Genomic DNA, 20,154 nt, shown 5'->3' with positions numbered 1-20,154 from the left:
CCTCCCCCTCCGCTGCCTCCGCCAGCTCCTCCTCGGATAGTTCTGACCTGCCGGCTATGTTTGTACAGAAAGATAAGGATGATTAAGCTGGCGGTGGTCATAAGCACCATGGGCACCACGTCTCTGACCGTCTGCACAGCGCCGTTGGTGTCTTTGACGATCGCTGATGGGAAGTTGATGAAGCAGAACTGTACGTTGATACTGTTCTGGAGGAGCATGGAGGTGTTCTTGGTGCCCACGGCAAACACGATAGACGGAGAGCTCACAGAGATGTTGATGATCCACACGATCAAGAAGATGAGCCAGAGGAGCTGGGAGAAAAGGTCACGGGCGGTTGCCCAGAAAGACCCTGGGGGTGCGACGCTCAGGCTCTGGAAGGCACTTAGCACAAACGTGAGCCAGATGGAAAGCGAACGCGCCGTCCTGTAGACGAAAATGACACCCTTGCAACCAGCGTCATTAAAAACGTGTCCGATTTGGAAGGTAGCCACGACCTCGAGCACGCAGCGGACGCCCACTACCAGCAGGTTGGCCAGGGCCAGATGCAGCACGATGGCATCGGCGGTGAAGAGACGCCGCTCATGGTGCAGAGCCGCGAGGAAGGCGTAGATCACGGCAAGGTTGCCCGGGATTCCAGCCACGGCCAGAGAGAGGTACAGGAGGCCACGTGTTAGGAGCTCAGAATCCATCACTAACGATCCCAACACTGCAAATCAACAGCAATTCATTGTCAGATCTTGAAAAATCAGCAAAGTGTTTCGGAATTGTCCTGCAGAACCGTATAATGATAAAAGATAGAGAGGTTCTGTTTCTGTGACTCTCAGCACCTCTACACATGTGCTGAGCACCTCCTGTCACTCTTATAGATGCTTTTGAAGGAAGCACAGGGACTTTGAGGAACTGTACGGTCCACTGCTCACCCACTGAGGCCTCACCTCCACCTGCTACTCATTAATCTGAATGATGTTCACCTGACTGATCCACAACACACACCTGGACCTGTCAGTGGAGGAGTCACTTCTCTTCACACACTGATCAGCAACTGCCATGCAACAATCTGTATGTGTGTGTGTGTGTGTGTGTGTGTGTGTGTGTGTGTGTGTGTGTGTGATAATAGTCATGCTAACAACATTGTTTCTGTGTCTGTATTATCCATGCTAAGTATACTGTCATGCTAACCACAATGCACTTCCCATGCTAATCAAAAAACCTCACCATATTAACCAAACAGATCCATATCTGATCCATTATGCTAACACCTTTTTTTTACTCATACTGAAAGAGAACCCCTAATGTGTGTGAACATGTTAGCCATACTACACTCTCCCTATAAAATCATTCCATCAGGTTTATATTTCTTTTAAAACAGAAGCAGCAGCTCCTCAGGTCCTACACATGAAGGAACCTGTGAAAGACCTCGCTGATAAAGTGAGTGTAGGTAAGAACCTGAACTTACTGTACAACACACACCACCTCAACCTAAATTCATTGCACGTATAACTGCATATCTGGCACACCTACACTTTGAACACAGAGAAATACAATACTATACATACACTCAGTATGAAAAATGCAAATGACTGCATGTAAAGAATGTCAATTCTATTTCGGTTGTAAATTCTCTTCATATTTTTACATACAGGTGTATCTAAATAAATTAGAATATCATTAAAAAGTTGATTATTTTTGTCATTTAATACAAAAAGTGAAACTGGTATATTATATAATTTTGGTATATTATATATTTGCTTCAATTATTGCCTTAATTGAGCGTGACATGGGGTGATCAGTCTGTGGCAATGCTGAGGTGGTATTAAAGCCCAGGTTTCTTTGAAAGTGGCCATAAGCTCATCTGCATTTTTTGTCTCTTGTTTCCCATGTTCCTCATGACAATACGGCAGAGATTCTCCATTGGGTTCAGGTCTGGTGAGTTTGCTTGTCAGTCAAGCACACCAACACCATGGTCATTTAACCAACTTTTGGTGCTTTTGGCAGTGTGGGCAGGTGCCAAATCCTGCTGGAAAATGAAATCAGCATCTCCATGAAGCTGGTCAGCAGGGGGAAGCATGAAGTGCTCTATAACCTGGTAGACGGCTGTGCTGACCTTGGATTTGATCAAACACAGTGGACCAACACCAGCCAATGACATGACTCCCTCTAGTGGTGACTGTGCAAACTTTACACTGGACCTCAAGCAACTTGGATTCTGTGCCTCTCCTCTCTTCTTCCAAACTCTGGGGCCTTGATTTCCAAATGAAATGCAAAATGTCTCTCATTTGATCTGAAAAGACGATTTTGGTCCACTGAGCAAGAGTCCAGTCCGTTTTGTACTTTGTCCAGGTAAGACACCGCTGACGTTGTCTCTGGTTCAGGAGCAGCTCGACACGAGTAATGTCCATTCAACTTTCCATTAATGTGTTTGGATACAGCAGTCTGTGAACAGCAGCTTCTTCAGTGATGACCTTTTGTGTCTCACCCTCCATGTGCAGGGGGTCAATCATCGTCTTCTGGACAACTGTCAAGTTAGCAGTCTTCCCCCATGATTGTGGAGCCTAAACCAGACTGAGACACCATTTAAAGGCTCAGGAAACCCGAGAAAGTGTTTGGAGTCAATGAGCTGATTAGAGTGAGACACCATGAGTCTCCAATATTTAACTTTTTCACAATTTTCTCATTTTCTGAGATACTGAATTTTGGGTTTTCATCAGCTGTGAGACAAAATCATCAAAATTAAAAGAAATAAACACTTGAAATATATCAGTGTGTGTGTGATAAATCTATATAATATACCAGTTTCACTTTTTGTATTGAATTACACAAATAAATAAACTAATTAATGATATTCTAATTTATTGAGATGCAGCTGTACTAAAATCAAATCAAATAAAATGTATTGTAATTCTATTTTATTTAGCTGTAAATTCTATTAAAACTAAATTTAAATAAAATTTGTCACACATAATAATGTATAAAACTTTAACTAATAAATAAATATATATATAAATTATGAAATTTAAATATTTACTTATCAGACACATACCAGGAAATACGTGACCTTTTTCAAATTCTGCTAATTATTAATTATATCTTATTTATTATGTTTTATGGTAGTATTGTAGATGTAATTTCTTATCAACGACCCCCCCCCTCTCCCCAATACCCATTTAAGGCACTTGGCATACGCCCTTATCCAGAAAGAATTACATTTTGTCATTTCTTTATACAATTAAGGGGTCAAGGGCCTTGCTTAAGGGCCCAGCAGTGGCAGCTTTGTGGTGCAGGGATTTCAACTCATGACCCTTCGATCAGAGGTCAAACATCTTAACCACTGAGCTAGCACTTCCCCCACACACTGGATTTATTCAATTATAAAAAAGGTAATTTTTATTTTTCAAAATTATTTTTAAATGCAAAGCGAAACAAATATATAAATAATGTGAATTTATTTGTAGTGGTTATGTAAGATGGAGCTCCAGGTTCCCAGTGTTCAGGTGAAATGTGTGTGTTTTTATCACCTTATGAAGATCATGAACACTCGTCTCATCACCGATGATCTAATTAGCAGTTCCACGCTCTAATGTTCCTCACCTGGGTTCTGATAATGAGTCCCAAAAGACAGTGATTTATTTCACCTGTGACAATAAAGAGACAAACAACATCATCCTCGCTGAAACCTGGACATATCAGGACTTCAAAACTACTTATATACTTCGAATATGCAATTTTAATTTATTATAAAATCTCTTTTGGGCTCTCGTTACAGTGTTTACAGCATGATGGAAAACCTGTTTATGTTTATGATTCATAAATAATGATAGATCTCAGGAACTTGTACATGCTCAGGCTTGTCCTCATCCCAACAAAAATGACAGACCTGTAGGGAAATCGGATGCACTACAGGGTCTAATTTAATTAACCCATCACCATACACATGGGTAAGAGAAAAAAAGCTCATACCCACAGAACAGTAAACAATTATAACCTTGGAGAAGAATTTCAATCCCTTTTACTTTATGAGAGCTCTTGTAGCTAGTGTAGCTTTTAATCCAATCAATCATTCAAATTATTATTCCTTTTATAAATATGTAATAACATTTGGTCCAATCCTACATTATTTACGGACTAAGCTATGTTTGAAATAAAAAAAGCAAAAGAGCACTGTTTGATCCTGCATTCTGATTGGTCAGAAGAAGATGATTAGTTCTCTATAACAGCTGCTCTGTCACTAGCAAAGGTTTATATTGATACACTACTTCAAATGCTTTATCGTTTCTATAGTAACAGTAACGTGTACGGTTGTAAAACGTGTATTTGTTTATGCAACGTGTTTTGAAGGAGTCTGCGGTGTCAGTGTAATGTTTAAGTTTTCCGACATCTTGTTAAATGTAGATAAAAATGGAAATGGTAGATACATAATACTTACATAAATCACTAAGGTGGTGTAAAAAAAAGGAAACACTGAGGGAAGTGCCATTATAGGAAAACAATCAACTTCCGGGTGGTAACTGTAACTCTGCTTCACTGGTTATATGGCGATAAAATTGTTCACGCTAAACCTGGCTGCACTTAGCTTTCATTTCCACTGATGCCGCAGTCTATGTGAATCATAAAATATAGATATTGGGGGAAAAATACATTTTAATTCTATAAATCCTGAATCTGATACACAAACACAAGTTGTTCTCCTCAGGCTCTACACATTGTTTTGAAGGAAACGTTTTACTATAGTGATTGTTGGAGGTGTTCGTGTTCCAGTCCTGCACCTGTAGTTGTTTTCACTAAAAGCCTAATTGTGCAGTGAGCAGGTGTGGACTCTGGACTCTGGTTTCCATGGTTACTCAGAATCTTGCGGTGTTTTGTTTCGGCGTGCGTCGGGGCCCCAGCGGAAAAGTTCACCTTATAAATTCGTATATCTTTACTTTCATTCCCCTGCGATGAAAATTACAAATGCGTGTGAGCCGTCGCAAGAAGACGTTCCAGGTGAAATCTCATCCATTTCAGATTTTTTAAAAAATAATTTTTATATAATTTAATTTAAAAACATTTTCAGCTCTCAATTAAGACGTTCTGTTTCCTAACTGTCTTTGTGTTGCTGTGTGACTCAGAAAACAGGCTCCATGGATCTCTGCATCACCATTAAAGGAGTCTCATTCCTCCTGCAAACAGGGCTGGGAATTCTGGGTAACGCATCCGTGCTGATGGCCTACGCTCACATGTCGTTGGTAGAGTCGCGCCTGCAGCCGGTGGACAGGATCCTGGCTCACCTGGCATTCAGTAACCTGCTGGTTGTACTGACACGTGGTGTACCACAGACGATGGTCATCTTCGGTATAACTCATCTACTGGACGATCCAGGCTGCAAAGTAGTGATCTACGCCTACCGCATCACCCGTGCCCTCTCCATCTGCCTCACCTGCATGCTGAGCTTCTTCCAAGCTCTGACCATCTCACCGTCAGCCGGGCCAAACCTGACCAAGCTGAAATCTCGTCTCCCAGAGCTGGTCATTCCAACCTTCGTGAGTCTGTGGCTCTTCAACATGCTGGTCTGCATCGCAGCTCCTCTTCTCTCTCTAGCACCTCGAAACGGCACCGTGCCCCCCTTCACGCTCAATCTCGGATTCTGCTATGTCAACTTCCAGAATAACCTGGCGTACGTGGTGAATGGGGCAGTCCTTTCCACCCGAGATTTCATCTTTGTGGCCGTGATGCTGGCCTCCAGCGGCTACATCCTCGTCCTCCTGCACACACACAGCAGGCAGGTCCGGTCCATCCGACGTGCTCAGCAAGGAACCTCAATGGAAATGCGGGCCGCTAAGACCGTTGTCATGCTGGTGGTGCTGTACACGCTGTTCTTCGGCATCGATAACGTCATCTGGATCTACATGCTCACTGTGGCCCAGGTTCCACCCATGGTGGCGGATATGAAGGTGTTTTTTTCTTCGTGCTATTCCATGCTCAGTCCTTTCCTCATGATAAGCACCAATAAGAAGATAAAGGAGAGGATGGTGTGTGCGGCTGGAGAACAGATAAAGGAGGAATCCAATAAGAAACCAAACACCAAATGAACTGCGTTTATTACACGTTCAATTTGTGATACCAGCCGACAAACATTTTAGTATTCTTGAAATATATTATTAATTATATTATTTCTGAGTCTACTAAAAAAAATGCATGTTCTTGTAGTAATTTTTATTTTGTTGCCAAAATGGCGGCCATTTTACACCTGCTGGCAATTCTACAAATGTAATCAGATAATTAATTACTTAATTTTTTCATTATATATAATGTTAAAAACACAAATCATGTAAAAGCAGAGGTCACTTGTGTTCAGTTTACACATTAGATTGATTAACAGTGGCGGACAAAAGTGCAAAACCTTGTAGTTGATTTAAAGTAGAGATCCACTTGGTAAAATATTCCTCCAGTAAAAGTGTCCATTTAAACTTTAATTTGAGTAAAAGTACAAAAGTTTTTGTCTTCAAATGTACTTAAGTATCCAAAGTACTATGATTTATTATAACTATAATGTTCCTATTATCATTGTTATCACAAGACTCTTTACTTAATCACCTCAGTTTCTGTGTAAAGACTCGAATGTGACTCTCAGCACACTGATCTATTAATAGAATGATATTAAAGACTCAAACACTGATTGATTTCTATTACAATGATCATGAGCACAAAACCTTGTTTTGAGCTACTTCAAAAAAATCACGCAAATGTGGCGAGTTCAAGTCTGGAGTTTCTTCATCATTTATTCTTTTTTTAATGTTCTTCCTGATGTTGAACTTATGCTGAACTGTATGTTGGTGATCAGTAGATACACCAAGCGCCGATCAAAAGAAGTACAAAACAGAGCGTGCGCTCGACCATGATTGGTGACTTGCTGCATGTTTGACCAGTTCAATTTTTACCCTCATTAATAAACTGACTGATTTTACTAAATGTAGTTGAGTAAAAAGTAAAAAAAAATTAGATTTTGAAATGTAGTGAAGTAAAAGTCTCCCCTGAATGGAAACACTTCAGTAAAGTTCAGATACGTGAAAAAGCTAATTACTTACAGGAACGAATTACATTTGCTTCCTTACTGTCCACCACTGGTGATTAATTAAGCTAACCACAGAGAAATTACCATATTAACCATATTAAACCACTCTAACTTAATAGGATGATAGATGTTTATTTATCTCTCCATGCAATCTGTCCTAATATCCCTCATCATGCTGATACATCTTTTTAAAGGACGCACTAGACTAATACACACCCTGTGTGAACATATTAGCCATGCTAAACTTATATTTATATTTAATCACACAAGTCACAGCTCTTCAGCTCATACACATGAAGGAACCTGTGAAAGACCTTGGTGATGAAGGAGACATAGACTAGAGCCTAAACCTAATGCACAACCTAAATTCACTGCACATATAACTGCACATCTGGCATACACCAGATATATAGTATATGACAAATCTTATTGTGTGTCAATTCCTTTACTTATATTTATATTGTACATTTGTTAAAGATAAATAATTATAAATGTACTTTTTAAGTTTTTTGTATTTTAAAGTTTCCTTTTTTTCCGGTGGGGGGGTAGGTTATGGACCAGGTGAAACCCCTGGCTGCAGGTTGTGTGCAGTCGAATTTGATGTAAAATTTGTATTTATTCAGCATTAAAATCTAGTTTAACTTAAAGACTTGATTAATATAAATTAACGCTCACCACAGTAAATGTCACGACTCGTCAAATTTACACACGTGCTTTTTAGGCACTTCACACATGTATGATTTTGCTCTCATTTTTTATATGTTTTACGTTATTTTATTGTTTATTTTTGATTCCATTAAAAATTTTTTTTACATTTTTCCATGTAGTGTGGAACGGTTTAATTTTCACGTGATTCATTCTACATAATTAATAAATTAAGAAATATGATAAATGATGAAAAAATTTATAAATAAATAAAAGTAATAATACATTAAAAAATATATAAAGAAATATATATATAAATAATCAATGTGGATTTACTTGTAGTGGTTATGTGAGATGGAGATCGAGGTTTTGGCCTGTTCCAGTGTTCCGGTGAAATGTGTGTGTTTTTATCACCTTGTGAAGATCATGAACACTCGTCTCATCATCAATGATCTAATTAGCAGCAGTTCCATGCTCTAATGTTTCTCACCTGGGTTCTGATAATGAGTCCCAAAAGACACCGATTTATTTCACCTGTGACATTAAAGAGATAAACAACATACCACAAAACTACTTATATACTTAAAATATGTGTTATATAAACTATTTAGGCTCTTGTTACAGTGTTTACAGCCTGATAGAAAAAAAACTGTTTATATTTAGTTCAGTTTAATTTATAAATATAATAAATCTTAGGACTCTTGTGCACTATATAACTGTATAACTGCATTACTATAAAACCTTCAGCTTTGGCATTTCTTAAAGCAATGTAGTGTATAATGATAACACAGTAGTTATTGTTAGTTGTAGAGAGTGTATGTGTATTATGTAGTGTGTATTGTGTAGAGTGTTTATGTTGTAGAGAGTGTATGTCTATAGTGTAGAGTGTGTATTGTGTAGAGTGTGTGTGTTGTAGAGAGTGTATGTCTATAGTGTAAAGTGTGTATGTTGTAGAGTGTGTATGTGATACATAATTGTGTAGTGTGTATGTTGTAGAGAGTGTATGTGTATAGTGTAGAGTGTGTATTGTGTAGCGTGTGTATATTGTAGAGAGTGTATGTCTATAGTGTAAAGTGTGTTTGTTGTAGAGAGTGTATGTGTATAGTGTAGAGTGTGTATGTTGTAGAAAGTGTATGTGTATAGTGTAGAGTGTGTATGTTGTAGAGTGTGTATGTGTATAGTGTAGAGTGTGTATGTTGTAGAGTGTGTATGTGTATAGTGTAGAGTGTGTATTGTGTAGAGTGTGTATGTTGTAGAGAGTGTATGTGTATAGTGTAGAGTGTGTATTGTGTAGAGTGTGTATGTTGTAGAGAGTGTATGTGTATAGTGTAGAGTGTGTATTGTGTAGAGTGTGTATGTTGTAGAGAGTGTATGTTTATAGTGTAGAGTGTGTATTGTGTAGAGTGTGTATGTTGTAGAGAGTGTATTTGTATAGTGTAGAGTGTGTATTGTGTAGAGTGTGTATGTTGTAGAGTGTGTATGTTGTAGAGTGTGTATGTGTATAGTGTAGAGTGTGTATAGTGTAGAGTGTGTATGTTGTAGAGAGTGTATGTGTATAGTGTAGAGTGTGTATTGTGTAGCGTGTGTATATTGTAGAGAGTGTATGTCTATAGTGTAAAGTGTGTATGTTGTAGAGAGTGTATGTGTATAGTGTAGAGTGTGTATGTTGTAGAAAGTGTATGTGTATAGTGTAGAGTGTGTATGTTGTAGAGTGTGTATGTCTATAGTGTAGAGTGTGTATTGTGTAGAGTGTGTATGTTGTAGAGAGTGTATGTGTATAGTGTAGAGTGTGTATTGTGTAGAGTGTGTATGTTGTAGAGAGTGTATGTGTATAGTGTAGAGTGTGTATTGTGTAGAGTGTGTATGTTGTAGAGAGTGTATGTTTATAGTGTAGAGTGTGTATTGTGTAGAGTGTGTATGTTGTAGAGAGTGTATGTGTATAGTGTAGAGTGTGTATTGTGTAGAGTGTGTATGTTGTAGAGTGTGTATGTTGTAGAGTGTGTATGTGTATAGTGTAGAGTGTGTATTGTGTAGAGTGTGTATGTTGTAGAGAGTGTATGTGTATAGTGTAGAGTGTGTATTGTGTAGAGTGTGTATGTTGTAGAGAGTGTATGTTTATAGTGTAGAGTGTGTATTGTGTAGAGTGTGTATGTTGTAGAGAGTGTATGTGTATAGTGTAGAGTGTGTATTATGTAGCGTGTGTATGTTGTAGAGAGTGTATGTGTATAGTGTAGAGTGTGTATGTTGTAGAGTGTGTATGTGTATAGTGTAGAGTGTGTATTGTGTAGAGTGTGTATGTTGTAGAGAGTGTATGTGTATGTTGTAGAGTGTGTATGTTGTAGAAAGTGTATGTGTATAGTGTAAAGTGTGTATTGTGTAGCGTGTGTATGTTGTAGAGAGTGTATGTCTATAGTGTAAAGTGTGTATGTTGTAGAGAGTGTATGTGTATAGTGTAGAGTGTGTATGTTGTAGAGAGTGTATGTGTATAGTGTAGAGTGTGTATGTTGTAGAGTGTGTATGTGTATAGTGTAGAGTGTGTATTGTGTAGAGTGTGTATGTTGTAGAGAGTGTATGTGTATAGTGTAGAGTGTGTATGTTGTAGAGTGTGTATGCTGTATAGAGTGTATGTGTATAGTGTAGAGTGTGTATGTTGTAGAGTGTGTATGTGTATAGTGTAGAGTGTGTATTGTGTAGAGTGTGTATGTTGTAGAGAGTGTATGTGTATGTTGCAGAGTGTGTATGTTGTAGAGAGTGTATGTGTATAGTGTAGAGTGTGTATGTTGTAGAGAGTGTATGTGTATAGTGTAGAGTGTGTATGTTGTAGAGTGAGTATGTGTATAGTGTAGAGTGTGTATGTTGAAGAGTGTGTATGTGTATAGTGTAGAGTGTGTATGTTGTAGAGAGTGTATGTGTATGTTGCAGAGTGTGTATGTTGTAGAGAGTGTATGTGTATAGTGTAGAGTGTGTATGTTGTAGAGTGTGTATGCTGTATAGAGTGTATGTGTATAGTGTAGAGTGTGTATTGTGTAGAGTGTGTATGTTGTAGAGAGTGTATGTGTATAGTGTAGAGTGTGTATGTTGTAGAGTGTGTATGCTGTATAGAGTGTATGTGTATAGTGTAGAGTGTGTATGTTGTAGAGAGTGTATGTCTATAGTGTAGAGTGTGTATAGTGTAGAGTGTGTATTGTGTAGAGTGTGTATGTTGTAGAGAGTGTATGTGTATAGTGTAGAGTGTGTATTGTGTAGAGTGTGTATGTTGTAGAGAGTGTATGTGTATAGTGTATATTGTGTAGAGTGTGTATGTTGTAGAGAGTGTATGTGTATAGTGTAGAGTGTGTATTGTGTAGAGTGTGTATGTTGTAGAGAGTGTATGTCTATAGTGTAGAGTGTGTATTGTGTAGAGTGTGTATGTTGTAGAGAGTGTATGTCTATAGTGTAGAGTGTGTATTGTGTAGAGTGTGTATGTTGTAGAGAGTGTATGTGTATAGTGTAGAGTGTGTATTGTGTAGAGTGTGTATGTTGTAGAGAGTGTATGTGTATAGTGTAGAGTGTGTATTGTGTAGAGTGTGTATGTTGTAGAGAGTGTATGTCTATAGTGTAGAGAGTGTATGTGTATAGTGTAGAGTGTGTATTGTGTAGAGTGTGTATGTTGTAGAGAGTGTATGTCTATAGTGTAGAGTGTGTATTGTGTAGAGTGTGTATGTTGTAGAGAGTGTATGTCTATAGTGTAGAGAGTGTATGTGTATAGTGTAGAGTGTGTATTGTGTAGAGTGTGTATGTTGTAGAGAGTGTATGTCTATAGTGTAGAGTGTGTATTGTGTAGAGTGTGTATGTTGTAGAGAGTGTATGTCTATAGTGTAGAGAGTGTATGTGTATAGTGTAGAGTGTGTATTGTGTAGAGTGTGTATGTTGTAGAGAGTGTATGTCTATAGTGTAGAGTGTGTATTGTGTAGAGTGTGTATGTTGTAGAGAGTGTGTGTATGAAAGAATTCTATATTCTTAATTTACTAAGTATGAGCAGTCGTGTCATGTAGCTCTAAAGCTAACCAGTAATTAAATGTAATAATATTTAAAGACCAAAAAAATGTAAACCCTACACCACAGTGCTGTTAGATTAAAACGTTCTCTATAACAGCATCTCTGATGGTATTATATTAATTTGTTCGTCCTTATATGTTAACGTTTTTATGGCAAAATGGACATTCGCAGGAACATGTATAGTTGTAATAGGAGTCAAACTGTTTATGTGACGTGTATGGAAGGAGTCTCCAGTGTCAGTATGATATTTAAGCTTTTCAACATCTTCAGGATAGAGGAATTAACACTTCCTTTAAAGTCTGATGCTAACATGAAGTAACAAGTTTTTTGTTTGTTTGTTTGTATTAACTTCAAGAGAGAGAATGTACATCATCTGGAAGATGCCATTATCCAGAAGAAATAGAAGTGGGAGATTAGTGAGGCTGGGGTCTTCTGTTCTAAAGTCCAATGCCTTTACCACTAAACTACCACTTCCAAGAATAAAGAGAGGCTGGTAAGGAGACGAGAGTGTTCGTGTTTTAGTCCTGCACCTGTAGTTGTTATCACTAAAACCTAATTGTGCAGTGAGCAGGTGGGGCTCGCACTCAGTTTCCTCGGCGACTCTGGTTTCCGTGGTTACTCAGAATCTTGCAGTGTTTTGTTTCGCCGTGCGTCGGGGCCCCAACGGAAAAGTACAGCGTATAAATTCGTATATCTTTACTTTCATTCCCCTTCGAAGACAATTACAAATGCGCGTAAGGCGTCGAAAGGTAAACTTCCAGGTAAACTTTTATTAATTTTGAATATATTTTTTATATATAACTTATTTTAAATAAATTTTCAGCCCCGTTTTTTTGTCTCTGTTTTGCTGTGACTCAAAAAAACAGGCTCCATGGATCTCTGCATTACCATTAAAGGCGTCTCATTCCTCCTGCAAACAGGGCTGGGAATTCTGGGTAACGTGTCTGTGCTGATGGCGTACGCTCACATGTCGTTGGTAGAGTCGCGCCTGCAGCCGGTGGACAGGATCCTGGCTCACCTGGCATTTAGTAACCTGTTGCTCTTGCTGACACGTGGTGTACCACAGACGATGGTCATCTTTGGCCTGCATGACCTGTTGAACGATCCAGGCTGCAAAGTAGTGATCTACGCCTACCGCATCACCCGTGCCCTCTCCGTCTGCCTCACCTGCATGCTGAGCTTCTTCCAAGCTCTGACCATCTTACCATCAGCTGGGCCAAACCTGACCAAGCTGAAATCTCGTCTTCCACAGCTGGTCATTCCAACCTTCGTGAGTCTGTGGCTCTTCAACATGCTGGTCTGCATCGCAGCTCCTCTTCTCTCTCTAGCACCTCGAAACGGCACCGTGCCCCCCTTCACGCTCAATCTCGGATTCTGCTATGTCAACTTCCAGAATAACCTGGCGTACGTGGTGAATGGGGCAGTCCTTTCCACCCGAGATTTCATCTTTGTGGCCGTGATGCTGGCCTCCAGCGGCTACATCCTCGTCCTCCTGCACACACACAGCAGGCAGGTCCGGTCCATCCGACGTGCTCAGCAAGGAACCTCAATGGAAATGCGGGCCGCTAAGACCGTCGTCATGCTGGTGGTGCTGTACACGCTGTTCTTCGGCATCGATAACGTCATCTGGATCTACATGCTCACTGTGGCCCAGGTGCCTGCCGTGGTAGCAGACATGAGAGTGTTTTTTTCTTCATGCTATGCCACCTTCAGTCCTTTCCTCATGATAAGCACCAATAAGAAGATAAAGGAGAGGATGGTGTGTGCAGCTGGAGAACAGTCGACTGAAGACTCCAATGAGAAACCAAACACCAAATGAACTTTTTTTGTGATACTAGAAAGCATATATTTTAGTATTCTTAATATACATAAGTATATAAATGAAGATAAATATATAATGTTATGCTCTCTGTGCTGACTTTTATTTTGTTGCCAAAATGGCGGCCATTTTGTACTTGTACAGCTTTGTTTTTTTTTTAAAGAAACCTAGTGGTAATTCTACAAATGTAACCAGATCATTGATTTCCCCATTATTTATAATGTTAAACACACGTCATATAAAAGCTGTAAAACACAGACGCGGCTTGTGCTCGGGTTGTACGCTAGACGAAGAGCGCATGCGCGATACATCATGGCCGACGGGCACCTACACACATGCGCGTTTGTGTCGCGCATGCGCGGTGCTCATCAAGCAATCGCTCGCGGTGGTGACAGTTGCGCCGTTGTGCTTTGACGCTTTTGGGTGGGAGAGACCGGAAAAACTCGCTCGCTAAAGCATCAAACACAAGGTAAATAAAGAAACAAGCATAAATGTTGGGTTTATAGATCGCATGTGTTGCATGTATAACGAGCCGTGATATTCGGAGATCTTACAGCTCAGGAAAAAGACCGCGATCGGGGAGTTTTATTCCTCCAAACAAAGGGCCGTGTTCGCTGGAACAAGTCGCACTTCCGCTTATGGGGCTATTGCTAAGCTAAGCTAAACAGGGTTCCTGAATAGGGAACGTGTAACAACGCAAATAATGATAAAATATTTAGTTTAGTAGTAGGGAGAGATGTAGAAGCTGAATGTGATCTCTGATCTGAGAGGAGATTCACTGTTAAACACATCTAACTCCCCACCATTTCCGCAGTGTTTATTATTTATTTAATAAATCCGGTTGTTGTAACGATCTAAAACATTTACATTACAAAATTATATGGTTTTAAACTATTTTAATACGTAATTAACGGGTTTAAGTGTGCTTCATTATTTCCGGAGTTAATCCTGAGAGAGATTAGCGACACTTAGCGCTGTTCCGGTTTGACATTTTCACGGTTTGATATCGGACAATACAATTATATCATGATATTTCGGTATTAAGCCACTACAAACTGAAATAAAGTTTGATATAAAATTATGTACTTCACCTGCATCCGATATTTAATATATATTTTATAATTTTCTATTGAATCCCCCCATAAAACTCTAAACATTACACATGCTTCATGTATCATGTTTGCACCCCTTCGTCATCATCACTTGCATGTTTATTTTTTTATTGGAAAATATAATGAATAAGATCACGGTCGCTATCTCCTGTGACATTCTTTTTTCATATCATGTAAACCAGCACTCTCCGACCAATTTTGCACCATGAACCAGTTTCCCTCTAACTCACTATAATACAGAATCTAAATATAAAACACACTGCAGGCCACAAACCTCAATAAAATAGAAATAAAAATAAACATTACAGAAAGTCTTTATTTTTGTTGTGCTGCTCAATACTGATAGTTGAGGATTCCTTGTGTATACCATTATAATGCTAAAACTCAAAATTTTGATTGGGTCAGCTGCTCTGACAGCCTCAAATCACCACTTTACGTTAATTTACTCTGTCTTATACCTTGTTGTTTTTAAGGTTACGGTTCGTTTTAGGTGCACAAACGAAGTCAAACCGTGTGTACACGTTGATGTGGTGAAAGTCTTCTAAATCTCCAGTGTCAGTGCTTTTTTAACAGTGCTTTGTCACTGTTCTCCATGGATTTATTGTGAAATATTCTTCTTTAATGAATTAATAAATAGTTGTAAATTCTAATATTGTACTTTTATTCAAATGTAAATTAAATGTATCAAGAATTCATTATTAAAATATTTATACATTACATTTACAATTAGAACTATTATTACTTATAGTAATAGTAATTCAATTAGTATTATGGTTACTACTAGTAGTAGTAGTCGGAAGTGATAGTACGGTAACAGTAGTACTTAATAGTAAAAGTAGCATTATAGCAACACTTGCAGTACAGTGTTTAGTAGTAACAGTTGCGGTACGGTGGTTACTTTAGTTGTAGCGGTACAGTGGTTACTGTTATAGTAATAGTAGTAGTACAGTGGGTAATGCAGTATTAATGGTGTAATCGGTATGGTGGTTACCATGGTAGTGACAGTAGCAGTTTGGTGATTAGTGTAATTGTAATAGTTGGGTGGTAGTAACAGTAGCAGTATGGTGGTTACTGTAGTAATAATAGTAGTAGTACAGTGGTGACTATAGTAGTACCTGTACAATGGTTGATATAGTGGCAACAGTAGCAGTACAGTGGTTACTGTAGTAGTAACAGAGGCAGTATGGTGGTTACTGTAGTAGTAACAGTAGCAGTATGGTGGTTAGTGTACTTACAATAGCTGGCTGGTGGTAATAATAGTAGTGAGGTTGATACTGTAGCAGTACAGTGGTTACTGTAGTAATAAGGTGATTACTGTTGTCGTAACAGTAGAAGTAAATTTCTTACTGTGGTAGTAACAGGAGCAGTAAAGTGGTTACTGTAGTATTAATAGTATTAGTACAGTGGTTAATGTAATAATAGAAATGTACTGTAACAGTACAGTGATTTCTGTACGAGTAATAGTAGTGTGGTAGTAACAGGAGCAGTAAAATGGTTACTTTAGTAGTAATAGTATCAGTACGGTGGTTTCTGTAAGAGTATTAGCAGTCTAGTGTAACACTACAGTGGTTTCTGTAAGAGTAATAATAATGTGGTAGTAACAGAGGCAGTAAAATGGTTTCTTTAGTAGTAATTGTATCAGTATGGTGGTTTCTGTAAGAGTAATAGCAGTGTAGTTTAACAGTATGGTGGTTTCTGTAAGAGTAATAGTAATGTGGTAGTAACAGTGGCAGTAAAATGGTTTCTTTAGTAGTAATTGTATCAGTATGGTGGTTTCTGTAATAGCAGTGTAGTGTAACAGTACAGTGGTTTCTGTAAGAGTAATAGTAATGTGGTAGTAACAGTGGCAGTACCATGGTTAATGTAGTAGTAACGGTAGTGTATTGTAACAGTATGGTGGTTAATGTTGTAATAGTAGTGTAACAGTACAGTGGATACTGTTGTAGTAACAGTAGTGTGATTGTAACCGTATAATAATGAATCTAATTTAAAGAACTAGCTAGACTAGCCAGATTCCTGCTACTAATAGTGACTGGTGAAATTGTTGACATGGATAGATTGTGCGTACCAGTTTGTGGCTTTTCTGAGAAATACCAACTGTCAATAACATATCCAATAGTGTACCTCAGCACCAGCGAGTGAGTTCTGGTTCATGTCTCTAACCCAATCTCTGTGTTCCTCCAGAGAGATGGCAGCGATCCGTAAGAAGCTGGTGATCGTGGGGGACGGCGCATGCGGTAAGACGTGTCTGCTCATTGTCTTCAGTAAGGACCAGTTCCCCGAGGTGTACGTCCCCACCGTATTTGAAAACTACGTAGCCGACATCGAAGTGGACGGCAAACAGGTACCTGAAACAACACCAACGCAGGGTAAAGAAAGGCGTTGAGTAAATTAAGTTCGTATTGATTTTCTGCCTCCTAATAAGAAAAAGAACTACCTTTGAGATTAACAGCGTAGCGCCAATAGCTAGGACTGGTAAAGAACGGCGTCATGGTTACAGTGGGTAATTTGTTTTGTGTGAGAAAGTGTAACATATTTTACAATTATAATAATAAAACAGTAATGTGTAAACAGTATATAATTAAACTTTATAGCTGCAAACTCATTTTGAGAAACCTGTGTGTGTGTGTGTGTGTGTGTGTGTGTGTGTGTGTGTGTGTGTGTGTAAGGTGGAGCTGGCGTTGTGGGATACGGCAGGACAAGAAGATTACGACCGTCTCCGTCCTCTCTCCTATCCCGACACTGACGTCATCCTTATGTGTTTCTCCATCGACAGTCCTGACAGTCTCGGTACAGTACACACACACACACACACACACCCTTTCATCACCATCACCTTCACTCTTCTCTGTCACAGTTAGCATAGATTTCAACTTTGCTGACCTTTAATATGAACATTTAAAAAATTTTTTTGTGGAATTTAAAGTTTCCACTGCTAATGCTAACTAAAGAATGTACAACCTTTTTTCAGAAATAAAGTTTCACTGCTAGCTAGCATGAGCCTAACCTGACAGGAAATCTGAGAGGAATCTTCAAAATACATTTATTTTCCTTTATATTTCCACTCATACCTCCATGCTATCTGGCTAATAGAAGGTAATCGGTGAGGGAAATTTGTTGAAAAGTAAAAGTATTTCAGAATTAGCTCATATTCATAGCTAACTGCTAAACTAAACTAATTTAAAGTCAAGTGTACAAGGTCATAATTTCTACTGGTAATGCTAACTAAAAAAGAGCTAACCTGACAGGAATGTTTGAGGATACTGTAATGCTAATGAAGACTAGCCAGCTAGCATTAGCTAACCTGACAGGATTTCTGAAAGAAAATAAAAACTTCTCTCTTTTCTGAGAGAAAAGTTAAAAAAAGACTTTCTTTATTATAAGTTCACTCATTCATAGCTAACTGCTAAAGTAAACTAATTTAAAGTCAAATGTACAGTCATATTTTTTTTTTACTGCTAATGCTAACTAAAAAAAAAAGAGCTAACCTGACAGGAATGTTTGGGGATCCTGTAATGCTAACGCTGACTAGCCAGCTAGCATGAGCTAACCTGACAGGATTTCTAAGAGAAAAGTTCAAAATGAATCTTTTTATTATAAGTTCGCTCATATTCATAGCTAACTGCTAAAGTAAACTAATTTAAAGTCAAGTGTACAAAGTCATAATTTCTACTGCTAATGCTAACCTGACAGGAATGTTTGAGAATGCAACTCTGAAAAGTTAGCGTGCGATAGCCTGACAGGAATTTTGACAGTATCACAATTAATGAGTTTCATATTAATAAATGTCCATAACTTACCTTAATAATGCTAGTTACTAATATGAACAATCCCCTGGGAGGATAATTGACACATTCACCTCCTTCTTTACCTCACAAATGACCTGTTTGAGTTTATATAGCAGTGTATAACCACACCTACCTCCATGTAGCTCCTCCTCCTTATACATCTCTATACAGACTATATGCTGCTGTATAAGTGCTGGGGGAATACCAGTAACAATTTAGACATTTTTGCGCTCGCGCACACAGACACACACACACACACACACAGACACACACACACACACACAGATACAGACACACACACACACACACACACACACACACACACACAAAGTGCAAACAGTAAAAGGAAATAAGCACAATAGGAAATGAACAGTTTTTTTATAGCATGTGAATCTGAATAGCTCCGGTTTCCTGTGTACAGAGAACATTCCGGAAAAATGGACTCCTGAGGTGAAGCATTTCTGCCCCAACGTCCCTATCATCCTGGTGGGCAATAAGAAGGACCTGCGCAACGATGAACACACTCGGCGCGAGCTAGCCAAGATGAAGCAGGTAGGCAGCAAGGGTTTATTAGACTCTGGGCACTAAAGATGAGTTTAGAACGCTGAAATGTAAATTACAGCCATGTTGCTGAAACAGAAATCAGATTACAGAAGTCTAAATATAATGCAGACTTAATTACCGACTTCTTAAACGCAAATAATGGAATAAATAATGTCTTAAAATATGCAGGTGGACAAAAAACAAAAGTTAACTGAATGTGAGGTCAAACCATAACTATGCAATCTGAGAAAATATGTATAATTATAAATTATAATGAATCATATTGGTGTTGGTAAGAACCTTTAATGGACAAATGAGTGAATAAATAGCGAGTGTCTGACTGCCTTTCCAGAGTGTGCTGTACGTTAAATATCCTCTGTCTGCAGGAGCCGGTGAAAGCAGAAGAGGGACGCGACATGGCGAATCGGATCTACGCCTTCGGATACATGGAGTGTTCAGCTAAGACGAAGGACGGCGTGCGGGAGGTGTTCGAGATGGCCACCAGGGCGGCGCTGCAGGCCAGGAAAGGCAAGAAGGGCAATAAATGCCTCCTACTGTAAAGCAAGCAGGACTCTGTGCTCATTATGTGGGGTGGGAGGGGCCAAATATAAGCCACACCCCTTTCCCCATCTCCCTAATCAGCCTGCCTGAAATGACTGTGCTCAACCGTTAAAAACTTTTCTTTTCTGTTTTTTTTTTTTGTTTGTTTTTTTAAGAAAAATTATGTCTTAAGCGAAACCAGTAACGACTAGTTATGGAAGTTATTGTTTTTGTCAGTATTTAAAGAGGCAGACCAGGAGCTATGCTGTTCTATTGTACCTTCTTTCACACATACACGCACGCCATTATTAAATTCGCCATATAAACCAGTGCCGAGCCAGCGGTAAAAGAAGCGGTGTTGGAGTCGTGCATTCGCTTGTATCAGTGAGGTTTCATCCACGCAGTTATTTCGGATTATAAATATGCAAATGAAGATGGGGGGGAAAAGCTGATCAGGACCAATGTGCAGTACAGAAAAGACACAACGCAGCGTCTGTGTTTTTTCTGGAATGCATACACTTGGACAAGACTTGAACCTTTTTTTTTTTTTTTTTTCTTTCAAAACAAACAGAAACCTAATTTGGTATCTTTGTGTATTAAAGAAAAACTTTTTAGGAACCG

The 20,154-nt window shown here is 38.9% G+C and overlaps 5 protein-coding genes across 10 annotated transcripts in view; 3 read left to right on the top strand and 2 right to left on the bottom strand.

Annotated features, from left to right (window-relative positions):
- ora2 (olfactory receptor class A related 2) overlaps positions 1 to 689 on the bottom strand; it is a gene marked incomplete at both ends in the record, with an annotated part of 939 nt that extends 250 nt beyond the window's left edge. Inside the window, one exon of the mRNA XM_083534615.1 lies at positions 1 to 689. This exon is cut by the window's left edge and continues 250 nt beyond it. Coding sequence (XP_083390741.1) covers positions 1 to 689 — 689 coding nt within the window.
- The window catches only part of LOC310721760 (plexin-A2-like), an 89,426-nt gene extending 72,509 nt beyond the window's left edge, over positions 1 to 16,917 (bottom strand). For 4 of the 6 annotated variants that reach the window (XM_083533702.1, XM_083533707.1, XM_083533705.1 and 1 more), the window contains exon 1: positions 3,516 to 3,624. The gene's annotated coding sequence lies outside the window, so the exon portion shown is untranslated. Of the gene's footprint in view, positions 1 to 3,515; positions 4,764 to 8,107; positions 8,228 to 12,261; positions 12,384 to 16,786 lie in introns of those variants that run through there. The other 2 variants (XM_083533704.1, XM_083533703.1) reach the window with 2 other exon arrangements.
- LOC310721785 (olfactory receptor class A-like protein 1) lies at positions 5,114 to 6,284 on the top strand. The gene has a single exon (XM_083533758.1). It carries the CDS (start codon positions 5,118 to 5,120, stop codon positions 6,063 to 6,065), a length of 948 nt encoding a protein of 315 aa, XP_083389884.1. The 5' UTR covers positions 5,114 to 5,117; the 3' UTR covers positions 6,066 to 6,284.
- Positions 12,579 to 13,550, top strand: LOC310722263 (olfactory receptor class A-like protein 1; the record flags this gene model as incomplete). The annotated part of the gene is made up of 1 exon (XM_083534614.1): positions 12,579 to 13,550. Exon 1 carries the CDS (start codon positions 12,603 to 12,605, stop codon positions 13,548 to 13,550), a length of 948 nt encoding a protein of 315 aa, XP_083390740.1. The 5' UTR covers positions 12,579 to 12,602.
- On the top strand, positions 13,920 to 20,151 carry LOC310721790 (rho-related GTP-binding protein RhoA-B). The gene is made up of 6 exons (XM_083533769.1): positions 13,920 to 14,019; positions 15,136 to 16,180; positions 16,513 to 17,006; positions 17,332 to 17,452; positions 18,872 to 19,002; positions 19,380 to 20,151. The coding sequence occupies exons 3-6, from the start codon at positions 16,815 to 16,817 to the stop codon at positions 19,551 to 19,553; spliced, it is 618 nt and encodes a 205-aa protein (XP_083389895.1). The 5' UTR covers positions 13,920 to 14,019; positions 15,136 to 16,180; positions 16,513 to 16,814; the 3' UTR covers positions 19,554 to 20,151.
- The last annotated feature ends 3 nt before the right edge of the window (positions 20,152 to 20,154 follow it).

The sequence above is a fragment of the Silurus aristotelis genome (assembly GCF_946808225.1).
Source record: "Silurus aristotelis genome assembly, chromosome: 28".
Taxonomy (NCBI): Eukaryota; Metazoa; Chordata; class Actinopteri; order Siluriformes; family Siluridae; genus Silurus; species Silurus aristotelis.
The sequence above is the reverse complement of the archived record's forward strand: the minus strand, read 5'-3'. Positions and strand labels throughout refer to the sequence as shown.